We start from the raw sequence: 20,650 nt of genomic DNA on the forward strand, positions 1-20,650 counted from the left end.
GAAGAAAATACTACTACTACTAATAATATTTGATTAACATATAGTCGCTGTTGGACAAAAACCCTGTATCTCCATTTTTGCATTTTTGACTTTTTGACATAATGTAAATCTGGCAGTTATTCTGTACATCAGGTTTAAATGTCGCGCTAAATGGAGCAATAGAAATGCTCCAAAATGACTTGGAATAAAATATTTTTACACTGAAATCCATTAAAAGGTGTAAGCTTTTTTCCTCCCTTTTGTGAAGTTACCATCTTGGAGATCTTGGAGATCTTGGAGATACAAGGTTTTAGTCCAACAGCGACAATAAGCTGGGACTGTTAAGAAGCTAAAAATAAACCGAATAAAAATAAAAGTTTGTTATTTAAAAATAGAGAGAAAGCTGATCCTGAGATCCACTACTGCGCTATCAGAGCTAGCCACAACATTGGCCTAGTAGTTAGCCTAGTTAGCTAGCTGCGTTCTTCCCAATGCATCCTCAGTAGCACAGCCTTTCCAAAGTACTTGTGTTTCATAGCAGCAATGTGTAAAAATACTATTACTTACTAATAGAAGCTCACTTGAATTTCATTGTTAGCCTGTATATTTTCTCCATCTTCAGTGAGTGAATGTGCAATACATGGACAAAAGTATTGGGACACCTGCTAATTCATTGTTTTTTCTGCAATCAAGGGGATTAAAAACAAGTGTATCCTCCTTTTGTTGAGGTTACTGTCTAGGGAAGGCTATTGGTGGATTGCTGTGATGATTTAATTGCATTCAGTGACAAGAGTGAGGTTAGTGAGGTCGGGATGTTGGATGATGATCACTACTTCACCTTATCCCCAACTCCCCAACTCTCAAACGTATTGGAAGGAGCACCATCCATCACTCAATCCCCATCTCCAGCTCAATTCTGGTGGTCTTTATACCCCTCTAGCCCAGGCCTGGTGTTAGGCAGCATGGTGTCAAAAGGTTCATGTGTATCTGCTCCAGAGAGTCCTATTCTATTGGCAGTACTTCGCTATAGGAACTAGATGGGCAGTGTTTGTGCGTGCATTTGCACAACAGTGTCAGCAACTGGTGCAACTCAAAGCAGCTGAATGCATTCATTAGAAGAGGTGTCCACAGACATTGGGACATTTAGTGTATAATGTCTTTTCATGCCACGACTGTACGTTTAAAAGGGGTCTGTGGGGGCTGTTTGGACTTGTTAAAACTGTCAGACTCAGACAGGTGACTCTGGCTAGACATGAAGGCAACAATCCCGAATCTCCCCGGGGTCTTCTCATTAATCTCCAAAGCTTGAGTTCCTGTTATTCTAAACCACTGTTGTCCCAAACCCAAGAGCCCGGGGTTTTACAAAAGGAGGGGAGACAGGAGGCCATAGTGTGGGGGTCATCGTTTACCTGTCACTTCCTAAAGAGGGCATAAGTTATTTATATCGTCCAGTAAAATAGGACATGGCGGAGCTACATAAGGCCATCCGTCCGCGCCCCATTGTCCAGCTGCATTTTGGGAATCCCTCATTGTTCTACCAGCCTCCGCCCCGCTACAATCATGGTGAGTGGCCAACTGGCCAAGCCGACTTGATCCATGGGTCTGTTACCTTTCAGAGCTTAGGGTGGGAATGGGCAGCGGTGTAGGGTCAGGAATAAGACAGCAGGAGATTGAGGGAACTGATGGAAGATCACTAGATCATAAGCATCACTGGCTGAACTATGAAATACACTGATTGGTTATGGTAAACTTCATCTTTTTTTATACATAATCTCTGTTTTCTTTGATCTATAGTATTTGATTGATGATCACAGACAGTCATTTAGACGTGTTTCCCGGTGCTTAGAAAAGAACAGGAAACCAATTGTCTTATAATACCGGCCAATGGGAAGTTCTGAGTTCTGTCAAAGATTGATGACTGAGATACCAAAACAATTCGAATATGAGGATACAATATACTACAACATATATATTGAGGATTGACATATATATAGAGGACACAATATTATATAAAACTGGCAGTTGTTCTGTCAAACTTTCATGATGAATGGACCAATAGAAATGCTTCATACAAAACTATGTAGCAGCAATGATCTTTTTTATATATAATCATATATACTATTAATATTATTTTGTATGATAGCATGATATAACAAATGACTAAGAGATATGAAAACAATTAAATAATAAACAATTTGTGTATACATATAATAATATGTGTGTGTGTGTGTGTATCTGGCTGTTCTCCTGTGAATGGACCAATAGAAACGCTTTATACAACACTGTGTGACAGATTATTTAATGTATAATAATATAGAATTATTTAATATATAAATAATACATATATAATATATATTGATATATACCACTACATACGTTACATTACATTAAAAGAGTTAATTACATAATGGGGATGCAATAAACTTTAGTAATAGTAGTCATATATGTATTTATATATATATATGCGCCATTACTTCATAGTGTTAATGTCCAGAAATGTGCAGATATGAAAAATATTATACATTTCACATAAATTTCCCTTTATAACCCCACCCTACTCTGAACAACATCTTCAAACTCTCATCTGCAGGCACCTAAAAAGGCAAAGAAGCGTTCAGCAGAGGGCGCCAACTCCAACGTCTTCTCCATGTTTGAGCAGGCCCAGATCCAGGAATTTAAAGAGGTCCGAATTTTCACACCTCCTTTTCCCTTTCATCCACCCATCCCCAGCCTCATATTTCTGTCTGTGCTATTGTCATTGTCTCTCTGTTAGCCTCTGGGTGGCATGTAGAGCATGCTCCTTTTGTGGCATGCTCTGGGGGGTGAATGGTGACACCCCGATAAACCTCCCAACCCTGTCAGCAGTGATTACACGTGGAACGGGACGACAGGATGTCTCGATCCGCCCCAGATCAGAGAGTACGAGGCAAACTCAGGGCAAAAATCTGACGTTTCTTTAAATGCCCTGTGAACGGCAGCTACTGTGATCTGATGAGTTTGCCTCTGTTCTGTGCTGGCAGGCTTTCACCATCATGGACCAGAACAGAGATGGCTTCATTGACAAAAACGACCTGAGGGACACTTTTGCAGCTCTAGGTTGGTTTAGACAAGTTTTTCATCAGGCCTTTCATGGAGGCCATTGGTTTATGCACATTTTAAAGTGTAGATCAGAGCTTTAATTTACCTTACTGTGACACTCTGTCGTTACCACCAACAGTAAATGTGATGTAATTTTTTAACCTAGAAAAGAACAGAGACCCCAGTGGAAAAACAACACTCACTAATATTGAGCTTTGAGCTATTCTCCCATTGGTATTGAATATTATTTACATTTATGGCATTTAGCTGACGCTCTTATCCAGGGCGACTTTACAAGGTTACTCGTATTACAGAGGTGGGCCAATGTAGTGTTAGGAGTCTTGCCCAAGGACTCTTATTGGTGTAGCGCAGCACAGCCACCCAGACTGGGAACCGAACCCTCTATCTCCCACATGGTGCAATATCTCATTGGCAGATAGTGGCGTTATCTGTTGCGCCACACCAACCACCATATGTATCATCGCTGCCGCTAAATTAATTATTTTTTTTAATCAATCAGTCAAACCTTATTTATATAGCACTTAGACAAATAAAATTGAAATTCTAGGTGCTTCACAAGTGATTTTGGAGAAACAAGGTGACGATATATAGGTAAATTATGTAGTTTACAAAAGAACAGTAAAATCCTGAAATACAAAATTAATGAAATCGAGAAAATAAAAAAAAAATCCTTCACCATCATGTGTCAGTATTCACCTGTTACATAAAACAACATTAGCTACCTTTGCACAACTGAAGCTGATTTCCTAAAGCAACGTTATGACACATTTTTACGTTAAAATATCAGATTCAAAATCTGAAAAGATTAGGACCAATCACAGTCAGGAGGATGTATCAGATCAAACAGAGCTTTGATTAGGACCAATCACAGTCAGGAGGAGGTCTCAGATAAAACTAAGCTTTGATTAGGACCAATCACAGTCAGGAGGAGGCCTCAGATAAAACTGAGCTTTGATTAGGACCAATCACAGTCAGGAGGAGGTCTCAGATCAAACAGAGCTTTGATTAGGACCAATCAGAGTCAGGAGGAGGTCTCAGATCAAACAGAGCTTTGATTAGGACCAATCAGAGTCAGGAGGAGGTCTCAGATCAAACAGAGCTTTGATTAGGACCAATCACAGTCAGGAGGAGGTCTCAGATCAAACAGAGCTTTGATTAGGACCAATCAGAGTCAGGAGGAGGTCTTAGATAAAACAGAGCTTTGATTAGGACCAATCACAGTCAGGAAGAGGTCTCAGATCAAACTGAGCTTTGATTAGGACCAATCACAGTCAGGATGAGGTCTCAGATAAAACAGAGCTTTGATTAGGACCACAGTCAGGAGGAGGCCTCAGATAAAACCGAGCTTTGATTAGGACCAATCACAGTCAGGAGGAGGTCTCAGATCAAACAAAGCTTTGATTAGGACCAATCACAGTCAGGAGGAGGTCTCAGATCAAACAGAGCTTTGATTAGGACCAATCACAGTCAGGAGGAGGTCTCAGATCAAACAATGCTCTGATGTATTTTCTCATGATGTGCTGGAAGGTAATAGGAAGTCAGTAATTCTGCATTGTCTCGTTCTTTCTGGAATATCAGGACGCCTCAATGTAAAGCAGGAGGAGATCGACGACATGCTGAAAGAAGCTTCTGGGCCCATCAACTTCACTGTGTTCCTCACCATGTTTGGAGAGAAGCTTAAGGGTGAGAATCTGACAGATGGAGCTATTACAAAAAGGATGCCACTGAGTGGCGCAACTGTCTAATTGTGTGATTACAACATTCCCAATTCTCGTAGTAGTTGTGACAGTCCATAGAAATCAATGTGTTGTTTATCAATTTTAAAAGAAAACTAAATGTGAGCTGGAAACCTTGGTTGACAACAACAATCATTTACAAAAATTACCAAAAGTATTGGGACACCTGCTCACCCATTGTTTTTTTCCTGAAATCAAGAGTATTAAAAATGAGCTTGTCCTGCTTTTGTTGGAATAACTGTCTCTGCTGTCCCGTACAAGGCTTTCTAGAGCATGGAGCATCACTGTGAGTACTAGCGAGGTCAGGATATTGGATGATCACCACCTCATTTCATCCCCAACCCCTCAACTGATCCCAAAAGTATTGGATGGAGCAACATCATTCTAAAGAATGACATACCCCTCTAGCCCATGCCTGGTATTAGGCAACATGCAAATAGCTTCAGAGAGTCCTATTCTATTGGCTATTGGGTGCAACTTAAAGTAGCTGAATGCATTCATTAGAAGGGGTGTCCATAAATATTTGGACATTTTGCATATATCAGCATTCAAAATCAATGCTATTGCATTGGTGGAAGTGGTGCTTCACATGAAGCATGTGCTAGCCTTCCCCCTCCTAGTGCTGGTGGCATTAGGAGACATGGGCCTAGTGGTGGGAAATGGCAGTGACTGACCTGGGAATGAATGTTTACCTGTAGGTGCTGATCCGGAGGAGACCATCCTCAACGCCTTCAAAGTCTTCGACCCGGAGGGGAAAGGCGTCCTGCGGAAGGAGTAGTAAGTTGTCATATGTGAATTTGAGACATTCTGCATGCTTCGGCCTCCGTTTTTCTTCCAGTGACTCATCTAACGAAAACTCTCCTTGCTCGTATCTCTAGTGTTACGGAGATGCTGACCACACAGGCTGACAGGTTCTCTAAAGAGGAGGTAAGAAAAGACCAGTGCACCAGATGAGATGCATGTTGAAGATCAGGCATGTATAAAGTACTAGAGATCCAGACTTGAGTAAAAGTCAATCAGTCAGAAATCAGTCAGAAGTCTGAATATCAGTGTTTATATTATTGTAAATGCTGAGACTTAAGCACTGTCTCAGTTCCTCTGGCTGTAGTAGAAGGACAGGACTGTAGAAGACAGAGTTCATGAACACGAGTCTTCAGTTCACTCTCTAAACAAACTCGCCCAGAAGAGAGAGAGAGAGAGAGCTGAGCAGACCTGACTCAACCCGCCACATACAATCTGTACAACTAGTGAGGAGAGCAGCTCAAACCCCTGAGCTTCACTCTCTGTAAACTCAGCTACAGCTATTCGGTATTTGAAGGTGGTGAAGACGGTGGTGTTTCTTCTGGTGGATCTTCTTCTTCCATCTGGAGATAAACTCACAGAGCTCTAGCGTTAGTGTCCTCACTGCAGCAGCGGAGTGAGAGGAAGAACTGCTTGATCGCTTGTTCTGCTCAATGTTGAGGCGGCTTCATTAAACCTGGTGACAGCGCCAACTAGTGCTCTGGCCTGGTGACAATGTGGGTTTGAAATTATTTGGACCATTTTGTTATAATTGTAACAAGCAAAGGTGTCAAAAGTATTGACATTCATGACTCAGGTAGAAGTGAGTGGAGATACGAGCGTTTAAAAGGACTTCTATAGAAGCTGAAGAATCAACTGAAGCTTTTTACTCCAGTAAAAGTGTAAAAGTACCGGTTTCAGAACCACTTCAAGTAGAAAAGTAAAAGTAATGGAAGGAAAACAAAGGCCGAAAGCTTAGGCCGCACTACAGGGGTCTATAGTGCTCTACCCCCCCCCCCCCCAAAAAAAAAAAACCCATTTCTCTAAAAGCCAGAATGAGGAGAATGTTAATATTAATTAATATAATTAATATTAATATCTGATATTCTAATGTTCTATTAAAATGTTGATGTTAAAAATGTTGGGCTGCACAAGGCTCCTGTTTCAGCTGCAGATCTGCCCATTGAAAATGAAGCATTTCAGTAATATCAGCTCTATTAAAGGAGCGTCTCTGTGCTCTACTGAGCATCAACATGAGCTTCATGGAGGAAAATATGAGGAGTCGTTGTCTAGAAGTTTTGTGATGCTGCAGAAAGTCAGACTTCAGAGGCGTGTGATCAATAAGCTTTATTGGAATGTAAATGTGGGGCTCAGTCGGGACGTTTCACTGCAGCTCTCTTGAGTCTCTGCCACGGACACAGTCTTCATACTAGACTACAGACGTCTGCTGTGAGCTCGCTGGAGAGTGACGGGACGTGTGCAGGTGCGATGGAGAGCTTATAAACCAATAGGGAGTCAGAATGGTGTGTGTTTATACTTCTCATCCAACTACGATCAGACTCACACTTTCGGGATGGAGAGATTTGTCTGGGTAGGTTTAAAATAGGAGTAATGAGGCTATTTTTAACATGTAAGGAGTAGAAAGTTCAGATAACTGCATGACAATGTAAGGAAAAAGGAAAAAGTCGGCTGAAAAATAAAGAATTACTCCAGTAAAATCTAGATTTCTAAAAAGAAATCTACTTAAGTAAGGTAACAAAGTATTTGTACTTCAATACTGGACACCTCTAGTAATGAGTAACGGTGCAGAACATAAAAAAAAGTATTAAACTCATCCAAAATATGTAGTGAAGTAACAGTGAAAGTAGGAGAAAAGAATAATACTCCAGTAGATACAGATACAGTACTTTAGTGCTTAAATACAGTAGTGAAGAAGTTCTACTTCCTTACTGTACATCTCTGTTGAAGATGAGGGCATGCTGTTCCATTGCATGTGCCAATGTCCACGAATAAAGATGTTTTGGGAAGTTATTTGAGTTGCAGAGGTCCAACAGCATACAGCCTAAGTATGAGAGACGCAGCTAGAGTGGGAAAATGAAGGACCTCTCTTCAGTGTTTGGTCTATACCACACCACCAGTTTCAACACCAGTCATAACATGCCTCAGAGGAATCCCCAACACCAACTTAGGGGCCGTTCCATTACTGTAGTAGCTGAAGTAAAGTTGTTTCCATGAGCCCTCAGAGGCTCAAGTGTCCCGACCTGGGCTGATCCAGGCATATTTTAATGGATCGGGTATCAGCTATTTTGAGCCAGTTCCAAAAATTACCAAAAGTATTGGGACACCTGCTCATGCATTGTTTTTTTCCTGAAATCAAGAGTATCAAAAATGAGCTTGTCCTGCTTTTGTTGGAATAACTAGTTCCAGTCTCGATCCTTTGTTTTTACCACTGTGCTCTTGCAAAGCGCCCTCTAGTGGCCTCAAGGCACCATTAATGGAGATTATTCCCCAGCCGGCAGCAGCAGCAGTGAGGACGTTCTCAGAAGGTAAATAAAGGAGTTGAGGTTCTGCAGTGTGGAGCTATTTTACAGTGGAACCTGAAAACAGACCATAATATCTGACCCTTTATAAAACCCTCACTGAAACGCTCTGTTTTACCAGCGGGAGAACCGGAGAACTGCTCGCTCACCTTTATCTGATTATAAACCAGCACTGAAGAGCCCATTCAGAACCGGGTGGAGGCTAACGCTAATGCTAACACACACACACACGCTATAGAAACCCCAATCACACACCCAGCACATTCACCCACTATAAACCAGCTATTGCACACCAGTAGACCAACAACACCAGATAACAGTCCAGAGTGTGTACCACTACACACACATACACACAGGAAGTGATTAGACTGCAAATGCTGTACATTTATAACCAGCAAACCACTGATTGTCTTCTTCTCCATCTTCTCCAACTTCTCCATCCGTAATGTGACACTGACATGACCTCATCCCTTTACTGCACCAGCTTGCTCCTTAGCTTAGCATTCCTCTGACTGTGTTGCTCAGGTGTACCTAGCATTGTGTTTTCATAACTAATGAATCCTTATCTTCATCATTCCTTCTAATAATCATTATCCTCATCCTCACCATCCACAGATGGAGCAGATGTTCACCGCCTTCCCCCCAGATGTGTCAGGCAACCTTGACTACAAGAACTTGGTCCACATCATCACCCACGGAGAGGAAAAGGACCAGGAGTAAAGCTTTGTGAATTTGTGTCCAGCCGCTGACCACCGCCTCTCTACTACTCTGTACGGCTGTGAGGTGTTCTTCAGCTTGTCCAGGATGAATAAGAACGAAGAAACATGTGACACCACCAAAACATGTGACACCACCCAAAATAAGGAGTTGTTTTGTGTATAATAGTGAATCTGCTTGTACAATAAACCGCTTTTGCACTTTTGGCTTTGTTTTACCATGTTTTCATTCAGCCTGTCATAGAGCACAGCATCTCAGCACACTGCACTATATGGACAAAAGTATTGGGACACCTGCTGATTCATTTCAAGGCCATAAAACATAGTTTCTCCTGCTTTTTTTTTTTTTTGAGTGACTGTCTCTACTGTCCAGAGATGGCTTTTGCAGCATTGCTGTGGGGAGTTGATTGCAATATGGATTTCAGTTGGATGCTAGATAATCCCCCAACATCATCGTCAACTCATCCCAAAATTCTTGCATGGAGCACCATCATTGTAGAGATGCTGGGGAGCTTTATACCCCTCTTGCCCACTACTGGCATTAGGCATGGTTGGTTAGTTGGTTCCTGTTGATCTGCTCCAGAGAGTCCTATTCTATTGGCAGTACTACTTTATGGGGGCTAGTACTACTCGACTAACACATCTGTGTCAGCAGTGGGTGCAACTTAAAGTGGATGAATGCATTCATTAGAAGGGGTGTCCACAAACATTTGGACATATAGTGTACATGTAGAGGTGCTATAGCTGTAGCATAGCCATGGAAATGAGTAATGTGTGGCTGTATGAATCAGTGTAGTGTAATCAACAAAACAGCTGTAGCGTAACCCTGGATACAGGTGTAGTGTAACCATGGGAACGATCCACTGATCCATATAACAGTGGTTGTACTTCATTGGGGAAATGGGAATGGATTTTTATCATCAGCAGGTGTGGAAAGACCAGTTGTATCATCTAGACTACAGATGCCTTCTGGTAAAGTGTGAAGGGAGGACAATAGGTATAATAAGAACTGCATCAGTGAAACAGTGTGTTCTAGAGCAGTGTGAATGGGGAGAACCTTCTAGATGAGTATAAATGGGGGAGAACAAAACATTGTTGATGGAACAGTGGAATAAATCAAACATAGGTGAGCATTCACAAAAACGACAGTATCAATTGCACAGCTGTTCTAGAACTATGTGGATTGGGAGAACCATCTAGAAGGCCTGAATGAAGAACGTTCCTGAACCATTTCAATGAGGGCGAACAATTCAGGACAGGGTGTAAGGCGAGAACCTTCTAGAATAATCTGAATGGTGCAAATGTCCTAGAACAGTAAAACTGTGAGAGATCTAAATAAATCCTAAAACCATTTAAAAAGATATACAATTCTCGATCAGAACGTTCTAGAACAATTACAGGATACAATGTTCTAGAATAATGTGAATTGGGGACAGAACGTTCTAGAACAATTACAGGATACAATGTTCTAGAATAATGTGAATTGGGGACAGAATGTTCTAGAACAATTACAGAATACAATGTTCTAGAATAATGTGAATTGGGGACAGAACGTTCTAGAACAATTACAGGATACAATGTTCTAGAATAATGTGAATTTGGGACAGAACGTTCTAGAACAATTACAGGATACAATGTTCTAGAATAATGTGAATTTGGGACAGAACGTTCTAGAACAATTAGGCAATACAAAGTTCTAGAATAATGTGAATTGGGGACAGAACGTTCTAGAACAATTACAGGATACAATGTTCTAGAATAATGTGAATTGGGGACAGAACGTTCTAGAACAATTACAGGATACAAAGTTCTAGAATAATGTGAATTGGGGACAGAACGTTCTAGAACAATTACAGGATACAAAGTTCTAGAATAATGTGAATTGGGGACAGAACGTTCTAGAACAATTACAGGATACAATGTTCTAGAATAATGTGAATTGGGGACAGAACGTTCTAGAACAATTACAGGATACAATGTCCTAGAATAATGTGAATTTGGGACAGAACGTTCTAGAACAATTAGGCAATACAAAGTTCTAGAATAATGTGAATTGGGGACAGAACGTTCTAGAACAATTACAGGATACAATGTTCTAGAATAATGTGAATTGGGGACAGAACGTTCTAGATTAATTAGTGGATACAATGTTCTAGATTAATTTGAATTGGGGACAGAACGTTCTAGAACAATCTGGACAGAGACACAACATTCCAGGACTGTGTGAATGGGGTAGGGAACCCCAGTCTGCTATGTGCGGGGCAGTTATCCAGTACGGTTCTAGAGCAAGCTCCTAGCATTCACACAGGTCTCACGTATAACCGGCCTGTTTGCTCCGTGCGTTCTCCGTCTGTTTGTCTTCAGCAGGGGTTCTGTGTGCTCTGGCTTTACTGAGTGATGCTGCTAACAGGTGTCTACGACTTCTCTTTTTTCCTCGTCCAGGATAAAGACAAAGCCCCGCTGTGTTATTTCTGTGCGCATGCTGACGTGGTTGCTGTAACGCTATACTCGCCAAAGCGCCAGAGAGGGACAGTGGGCAGTCTCAGGCTGATCCTACTGTCATTAACACTGGAGAGCGGACGCTCCATCAGGCTGAGAGACCTTGAGGTTAAGTCCTATTGTAAGAGACTCCTGGGGCGCTTTGAAGAGTGACATTCATGGAGGACATCTGATCGTCTGCTGGGGCGCTGCTGTGAGAGTGGAATACTAATCAGCGTATCAAAGGCAAGTTTTCGTCTACAGCCTCCTCCGAAAGTACTGGGACGGGAAGGCCGGGTCCTCTGATTTTGCTATACGCTGAAGACATTTGGGCCTCAGTTCCTAGGTGTTGAGCACTCTACTGCTTAGGTTAGCATTTAGCATTAGCTTCTTCCTGGTCAGGCCCGTGGTGGGTCTGGATCCTACCCCTGGACAGGGAGCCAGTTCATCGCAGGATGCCACTCACAACCACTCACACCTAGGGGACACCTTAGCCTAGCCAGCCCAGCCAACATGCTCATGTGGGGCTCACGTGGGTTAAGCATGGGGTAGGTGGGTTTCAGGTGTGTGGGTTTGTACATGTGTCGTTACTGGGACCCAGTTGGGTTTCCTAAATGACCCCCCATTGTTGCAGCCCACCTTAATCTCACATGGGTCCCATGCAGGCCTCTATGTGCAGTGTACAATCCAGACGAGGCCCATGATCAACCCCTCCTTGTCCCATCACTGATCCTCTTGGGACCCTGGTGGTCTTCAGGCCCACACGGGCATGTTATCTGGGAGTTCACCTCCAAGGTGTGTTTTTAAGAGGCGTAGCTGGAGGACACCTGCATAGACAGAAATGAGGGGGGGGGGGGTAAAGAGAGGTTTGGGGGGGGGCGAGAGGGAAAGATACAGTGAGTAACAGGAGGGGTAGAAAGAGGTGGAGGAGAGAGAGTGAAAGGAGGGGTAGAGAGAGGTGGAGACAGGAGTTAAGAGAGAGAGGGAAAGAGAGATACACTATATGGACAAAAGTATTTGGACACCTGCTAATTCATCGTTTTTTTCAAGAGTGTGATTCGTTTATCCTGCTTTTGTTGGAGTAACTGTCTCTACTGTCCAGGGAAGAAGGCTTTTTACTAGTTTGGAGCAGCACTGCTGTGAGGATTTGATTGCATTCAGCAATAAGAGCGTTGGAGAGATCAGAGGACCGAGCAAACCCTGCACACAGTGATGACTGCAGGAGTGTTTAGTGAACCTGGGTAACATTGTCATCCATGACCTCAGCAATGCTGCTCAGCTGGTCAGTGATGAGCGAGGGGTCACCTTTCATCTGGGCCAAAGTCTCAGCCCTGTCACACATCAACTCTGCCTGAGGGCGAGGCATACCACAGCAGGCCCAAATAAAAAGCCCTTGTGGTGGCTGCATGGGTTTCATCTTGGCATGGGCATATGGATGCCCACCAGGGCACCAGGGTCAGTAATGTGACCAGAATGGGTTAAATATGGGCCCCTTCTGGGTTGTAGTACACTGCACATGAGGCCTAGATGGGACCCTTGTGACATTAAGGTGACCTGTAATTATGTACTAATAACTGAGGCCCACTCAGAGCCTACCTGCCTACCTGGAACCCACGTTTCAACCATGTGAGCCTCAAAGGAGCATGTTGGCTGGGTTGTGAGATGAGGGGTATTTCAGGGGGTGTTTAGGATCTGTGCTTTTACTGTCCACTCTTATGGAGTTATCATGGACACACTGAAGAAAACCCCCAACAATTGAGCTACTCCAAAGGCCTGGACATAAACGCAGCAATGCATGGTTATAACTTGCAGTGCATAACAATGCAAGTTATAACCAGTAGGTGGCATCATTTCTACAGCCATGCATCCCCTAAAGCAGCTGTGTGAAACGTATCTGAGGCCTTGTCCACATGTATCTGGATATTTTTGAAACTGTGGCCTTTTCTCTGCATTTTGGCCCCTCGTCCACATGAACACATGAGGTTTCTGAAAACGCTCGTCAGGGTGGAGATTTTTGGGAACCTCGCTTTTGTGTGGACTATGGTGAGGTACAAATTGGGGTAATTTGAGTCTGTAGGGGGCGTTTCCTATATTTTCCTGATTTGCAAGTTTGGAAAATACAGAAAAAATAAAAAATCTAAAAGGTCCTAAATGTGGAATGTGGAAAACATTTAAAAGGTCGACTTGCTGTCTAATATGCAGATCCCCCCCCTTGACAGATGACAAGACAACCATATTCACCATTAGTGATGGACACCGATGGAATTTTACCTCCTCCTTTAACCCAGCCATGCAGTGAACACACACATACCACTGATACACACATACGTGTGCCAAAAGCAGTGGGCATCCATTGCTGCTGCATCTGGGGAACAGGGAGGGTGAAGGGCCTTGCTCAAGGGCCCAATAGTGGCAGCCCACAACCCTGTCATCAGCAGCATGGAGCTGGAACCGCTGAGCCACCACTGCCCACACAGGGGCATCACCACTGAGCTACACTGCTGAAGCCTCTGTAGATGAAGATGATCAGTGCTTTACTTCCCCTGTCAGTGGTGCTAATGGTCTGGCTGATGGGGGTATATTTTGTATTGTTTACATGGCTGACATGCAGTACTGTGAGTGTGAGTTTGTAAGGTGGAGGTCTGTAAACTGTAGCATCTTCCAGCTGGGTTTACTCAAAAACAGCTGCCTTATATAAAAAAAAGGTGGCCTTTAATTTTTACAGCTTGTGTGAGCTGTGGAAAAACACTGGAGTCCGGATAACCTGCGTTCCTCGTTGGAGTGAAGAATTCAGGAATGTTTAAAAGGCAGTAAACATTACATTGCACTGCTAATTGCTGCCTCGCTGGGCCTGTTTACGTCTAAAAACCAGCACAAATACGCTGCTATTATGTCTCCTTGGTGTGGATTAGACTGTCTACACATCATACAGTGCCTCTAATGTTTGACATGAGATCGTCATCCTAAAGTCAAGCTAGATAAAGAGACTGGTAGAACGCCAGATACTGGGCTCGTCCAACATCACTACCACAGTGTTAGCACACCAGATACTGGGCTCGTCCAACATCACTACCACAGTGTTAGAACACCAGATACTGGGCTCATCCAACATCACTACCACAGTGTTAGCACACCAGATACTGGGCTCGTCCAACATCACTACCACAGTGTTAGAACGCCAGATACTGGACTCATCCAACATCACTACCTCAGTGTTAGCACTCCAGATACTGGGCTCGTCCAACATCACTACCACAGTGTTAGCACTCCAGATACTGGGCTCGTCCAACATCACTACCACAGTGTTAGCACACCAGATACTGGGCTCATCCAACATCACTACCACAGTGTTAGCACACCAGATACTGGGCTCGTCCAACATCGCTACCACAGTGTTAGCACACCAGATACTGGGCTCGTCCAACATCACTACCACAGTGTTAGCACACCAGATACTGGGCTCATCCAACATCACTACCACAGTGTTAGAACGCCAGATACTGGACTCATCCAACATCACTACCTCAGTGTTAGCACTCCAGATACTGGGCTCGTCCAACATCACTACCTCAGTGTTAGCACTCCAGATACTGGGCTCGTCCAACATCACTACCACAGTGTTAGCACACCAGATACTGGGCTCATCCAACATCACTACCACAGTGTTAGCACACCAGATACTGGGCTCGTCCAACATCACTACCACAGTGTTAGCACACCAGATACTGGGCTCGTCCAACATCACTACCACAGTGTTAGCACACCAGATACTGGGCTCATCCAACATCACTACCACAGTGTTAGCACTCCAGATACTGACTCATCCAACATCACTACACCAGTTACCCCTTTAAATGAACTCATTTTCCTAGAGGATCACTTACACATATGGCCAAAAGTATTGGGACACCTGCTTGTTTATTGTTTTTTCCGAACTCAAGAGTAATGAAGTACCTGTCTCTACTGTTTACTATCTCTACTGGCTTTCTATGAGATTTTGGAGCATTACTATGAGGATTTGATTGCATTCAGCAGCAAAAGTGTTGGTGAGGTCAGGATGTTGGATGATCACCTTCCCAGCTCATCCCAAAGGTACTGGATGGAGCACCATCCATCATTCCAGAGAACACAGTTCCACTGCTCCACAGCTCAATGCTAGGGGGCGTTATACCCCTCTAGGCAACGTAACGTAGCTGAATGCATTAATTTCAGGATAATGTTGCTCAATGAATAATGTATTATGTAAGTTTTCTTTATCTAGTTTTCTAAACCGTTGCTGGTCAGTTTTATGCAGTTCTTTGAGAAATGTCCCACCCCAAGCTGAATTTTGATTGACTCTCTTGCTGAGTTTGACTGTCTGTCCGTGCCTGCGTAGGGCAGTATTAGTGCTGATAAAGGAGAGTGTTCAGACACTCCACGTAATTAGTGACTTCAGCTACTTGTAGGTGCTCCCCACCCGTTGCTGACACAGGCTTATACAGGTTTGTATCCATGGAAAGCATTGGCAGTAGAACGGGACACTCTCCAGCAGCTGCATATGAGCTAAGGTTCACTCTGGGCTTGCATAACACAAACATAAACTTCCCCACAGAGGTGACCCAAGTTGACCCAGGTTGTAGCTAAAATGTCTATCTATGCTGTGTCAATGTTAGCCTATAGCATCTCCATGTCAGTTACCAAACATGATCCAGCTCATTTCTTTACCGAACCTTTTCTTTAATAACAGGATAATGACTGAATAATAGGCCTGGAGTTCAAAGGCGTAACTAAAGTCCTTATAGGCTCTCTGGCTGTAGAGCTCTACAAATATAGACTGTAGATATTAGCCTATTAGCAGTGAAGTAGCTACATCAGTAGGCCAAAGTTCACTGTGTCCAATGCCAAAGCCCCCCAACCCATACTGCCCGACTAGGATATCAATATGTCCCAGTCCTGGGCTACATCCGGCCTTCGAATCTGGACTATATATATCAATACTACCCAGAAGTGGGCTCAATGTGGTTGCCAGGACCCCCTTTTTTTATCCTGTTGTTACAGTTCTGCTGAACAAACAATACAATGCTCATTACTATTAACTACAATATTAATAATTATTATATTCTCTAAAATAACAATTAATATTGTTATTATTATATTATATTATTAATTAATATTATATTATTATTATTATAATATTACAGTTCATTTCAATACTAAACTTAATAATTAGGCTGTCCACTTAACTTAACCACATTTCAGCCACTAGTGTTGACCACTAGATTCTGTTACAATGACTGGCAATGTGTGACCCAGGTTATTTGGCACTCACCTTTGCCAGCTGGGTGGCCTGTAGAGCAGTGGGACTATGTTCCCTTGAGTGATTGATCTCCATCCACACCATTTGGGATGAGATTAAGTACCAGAATTTATAATCCAGTGTCAGCACCTGATATTTCTAATGCTCTCATGGCTGAATGCAATCAAATCTTCATAGCAAGGTAGCAAACTTTGTGCAAAGCCTTTACGGAGGTTAGAGGTGGTTAGCAAAGGGGAAACAATAATTCTACCTAGACTGAAACTACGTGCGAACCTCAAACATTGTTTTGTCATTTTTGAAAAGCAAAACCACAGAGCTGAAAAACGGGCCAATTTCAAACCCCCAAAACTGTTACATAACAGTCTTGACTCTTTATGTTTACGCCCCCCAAATTTACATACACCCAGCCCACTAGCAAAAGCCACAGCTTCTTCAGGACAGTATTGAAGCGAGGTTTACGAGCCGGTGAAGTGAGTGGGTGCTAAGTGGGCTAACCCCTTATCTTTTCAGCTAGCTAGTAACTGCACACCGTGTCGAATGGACATTAAGAGGTGACCGAGAAGACAGCAACACTATCCAATAAGGTTTGGAAATTAAAAAAATTATATATATATAAATATATAAATACATATTAAAAAAATAAATAATATATATATATATATATATATATATATATATATATATATATACACACACATTTATATATATATATATATATATATTACATTTTTATATATATTATAATATATATTATACTTTTATATAAGTTTGATGTGTTGCACTGGTTACAATATGCAAAAACAAAGCTAAACCGGCCAATCAGAACAGACGTTATGATTAGTTTGTTTATTTAGTTATATGGTAAAGTAACAGGGTTGTGTAAATAGACTTGTAAACCTATATTTAAGCATTTTTACCCCAACCAGAGTGACACACATTTATAAATAAAAAACAACCTTAAAACTAAATAAATACATTAGCTATTTCTCCTCAATCCAGGAGAAATGCTGGATGAAAATTGTCTACAATCTTTTATATAATGATATACACAGATTTAATTTAGTTCTGCTAACGTGATTTTTAGCTTTGTAACTTTGGGAAATAGGGGTAATAAGCTAGCTGAGGGTCTGTGGCCACAGTTCAGCTGTTAGCTATGGTAAATGCTGTTCATTTTTGTCCATGTAACTTTAGTTTGTGTTTGAAAGTTTTTAAGATTTGAAAAACTAATTTTAATTTTTTATTAAAAAAAATTAAATGATCAGATTTGAGTAAACAATTGAAATAGCTAAATTAAAACAATAAGGCAATATAACCAGTACATTTAATAGGCTTATTATTGAATGATTTATTTAAACCATTGTTTTGTAGTTTTTAGTATATTCATTTATATATACATTTTATGGCTATTTTTGTGTCTTATCTACTTATTGACTCATATCTAATTTCTGTTTCTGTTATTTTTTATTATTTTATTTTCTATCCTATTGTATGATCTGACACTTAGCAAAGCATTTCACAGCAATTTGTAACCTATATTACTGTGCATGTATTATAAAGCTGTATTGTCTACAAACTTTTGGACAGGGTACAGCATATACATGTTTACAGGAGTGAGTATGAGACCCACTTTAATTTCCCATTAATTGAAGGACCAGCTAAACTTTTAGTTATTTTCAGCCCATAATAATATAATAATTAATCTGTGAATATATTAATTCGCATTAATTCGCATTAAGAATAATTTCATTATGTTATTTACGAGTGATTTGTTTGTACGCTGCGGACTATTTCATGTGTAGGGCCGCCCTGTGCCGGTGCACGCCAGGAAATAAGCAGTGTGTAGACTCATCTGCCTCAGTGTATTCTTCCGCCTCGCCGGCGCCCTACACTCGTATTCCTCCGCCCCCGCCCGGCAATTGCAGGCGCAGCTGCGGAGGGAGGCTAGACCCGCTCACAGACACCCTAAATGAGCCTGGAAGTTGTTCATTAAAGGATATTTCAGCCCATAAACGATATCAAATTATATTTAATGAGGCTTTAGCCGGCATATTAGGTGGACTACCGGTAGATAGGATTAAAGGACAGAAAGATATTTCTCTAGTTAGCTAGCGAGGCATGGCCGACATCGACAAGCTCAACATAGACAGCATCATTCAGCGCCTCCTGGAAGGTAAGCTCAGATTTTAAGGGATTTTAAAGATTAATATTTTGTTTAGCGATCTAAAAGACATCCCATAGGACTGGGGCTTTTAATTTTAATGAAGTAATTTCCGTGTCGCTTTAATTTAATGTCAAATTGTAGGAAAGAGAAGGGCAGGGGTTCTGTAGCTGGCTGTGCTAGCTGGCTAATGTGGGCTAGCTTTGGCTGTCAAGCAGGAGCCTGTTGTTACAAATGACATTAAAATCAGCTTAATTCAGCTTAGATCAGTGTTTTCAGGCTTCAGTTTTGTCAAATATATTTCTAAAGACGACACATAACGATGTACACAGGTTTAATGTCTGCTAACGTGATTTTCAGCTGGGAAATAGAGGGAGCGAAAGCTAGCTGAGGGTCTGTGGCCACAGCTCAGCTGTTAGCCAGTGCTGCCTTTTGTGAAGGCTGTAATTTTGGCCATATAACTTTTATGTTTGTGTTTTATTGGGGTTTTAGATTATAAAATAATAATAAAAAAACATTAAAAAAGGCAAATCTGAGTAAACAATTTAAATAGCAAAAATAAATCAGTAAAAATCAAGTCTAATAGGCATAACATCACTATATTTAATATGGTTGTTATTGTTTATTGGCTTATTTACTTACTTAATATAAATAAATATATATTTGTATGTATTTGATGTGATCTGACACTTAGCAAAGCACTTAACACCTATATTACTGTGTATGTATTGTACAGTTGTGTTGTCTACAAACTTTTGGACAGTGTACAGTATGTGCATGTATGCAGAGAGTGAGTGTTTATTGAGGGCCGGCAAAATCTCTTTACTTATTTTTAGTCCGTAATAATATAATTGATCTGTAAATGCATTGATGAGTGTTTATTTGCATGAGGAATAAATTTATAATGTTATTTATGATAACAGGGTTGTGGGTTCGATTCCCGGGGCTCGGCAAGCTGCCACTTAGGGCCCTTGAGCAAGGCCCTTTACCCTCTCTGCTCCCCGGGCGCTGGAGTTGGCTGCCCACCGCTCTGGGTGTGTGTGTGTACTCACTGCCCCTAACACATGTGTGTGTGTGAGTGTGTGTTCACTACCAGATGGGTTAAATGCGGAGGACACATTTCGCTGTACAGTGACAAATACGTGCACCTTAACCTTTACCTTTTTAGTGTTTTCTATGTTAGATATTTCTAAAGGTGAAATATAATTATTAGTATTACTGTATAGATAAACCGTATCTTTTTTCTGTATACCGTTGTTTCGTCCACATAATCTGTGTTTATGTTTTAAGGTTTTAAAATGACGCCAACTTTGAATAAACCATTAAGATTGCAGATGTAACATGGACAAAGGATATGGATAAGGATAAAATAATGAAACCTAGATGGTACATCTTATTTAAATAAAAAATTTAAAAAGGGCAGTTAAACAATAACTTAAAAATATAATAGAAATATTTAATAGATAAACCATTAAAATGGCAAAATAACAATTCAAAATCAGATTATACAAGCATACGATACATAAAAATGGGAAATGTAAAACCTGATACAGTAGCTAAGCAATAAGTAAACAGAAAATATGATGAAAAGAGTAGTAACTTAAACATACATAATAATAATAATACTAATGATAGAGTACATAATCATATATAATCATATAAAAGGTGAATAACAGTTGGAGTTTATTAATTTGTAATAAATTTAAATACCTAAAGTTATTTGATTAGGTCAGTTTTTATTCTTTCGGATTGTCTAATAAATGAAGATGTTATTTTATAACTTTTTAAAGATGATGGACCCTGAATGCTGCTAATTTGTCCACGTAATTGTTGTTTTTTGTTTGTTTTTTTAGGCCTTTAAGCTGCTA

The 20,650-nt window shown here is 41.2% G+C and overlaps 2 protein-coding genes across 3 annotated transcripts in view; both read left to right on the forward strand.

The window, feature by feature from the left end:
- Positions 1 to 2,569: 2,569 nt before the first annotated feature.
- Positions 2,570 to 8,854, forward strand: myl2a (myosin, light chain 2a, regulatory, cardiac, slow). Of its 2 annotated transcripts, XM_072692757.1 has the most exons (6): positions 2,570 to 2,662; positions 3,000 to 3,075; positions 4,657 to 4,761; positions 5,513 to 5,591; positions 5,693 to 5,741; positions 8,750 to 8,854. In XM_072692757.1, exons 1-6 carry the CDS (start codon positions 2,627 to 2,629, stop codon positions 8,852 to 8,854), a joined length of 450 nt encoding a protein of 149 aa, XP_072548858.1. In that variant the 5' UTR covers positions 2,570 to 2,626. The 2 variants fall into 2 exon arrangements, with proteins under 2 accessions (XP_072548858.1, XP_072548859.1); XM_072692758.1 differs by lacking the exon at positions 3,000 to 3,075 and having other exon boundaries at positions 4,617 to 4,761.
- Positions 8,855 to 18,513: 9,659 nt separating this feature from the next.
- The window catches only part of ppp1cc (protein phosphatase 1, catalytic subunit, gamma isozyme), a 28,007-nt gene continuing 25,870 nt past the window's right edge, over positions 18,514 to 20,650 (forward strand). The window contains exon 1 of the mRNA XM_072658155.1: positions 18,514 to 18,794. Within this exon, the coding sequence (XP_072514256.1) occupies positions 18,740 to 18,794 (55 nt within the window). The 5' untranslated portion in view covers positions 18,514 to 18,739. The remainder of the gene's footprint in view (positions 18,795 to 20,650) is intronic.

This window comes from Salminus brasiliensis, chromosome 1 (assembly GCF_030463535.1).
Source record: "Salminus brasiliensis chromosome 1, fSalBra1.hap2, whole genome shotgun sequence".
Classification (NCBI taxonomy): Eukaryota; Metazoa; Chordata; class Actinopteri; order Characiformes; family Bryconidae; genus Salminus; species Salminus brasiliensis.

Bases quoted from the DNA above. Each gene is read 5' to 3' on its own strand.
- myl2a (XM_072692757.1), top strand. From the start codon at position 2,627: ATGTTTGAGCAGGCCCAGATCCAGGAATTTAAAGAG. The intron at 2,663-2,999 runs GTCCGAATTTTC...CTGTGCTGGCAG, and splicing joins AGATCCAGGAATTTAAAGAG to GCTTTCACCATCATGGACCA. The intron at 5,592-5,692 runs GTAAGTTGTCAT...TCGTATCTCTAG, and splicing joins GGCGTCCTGCGGAAGGAGTA to TGTTACGGAGATGCTGACCA.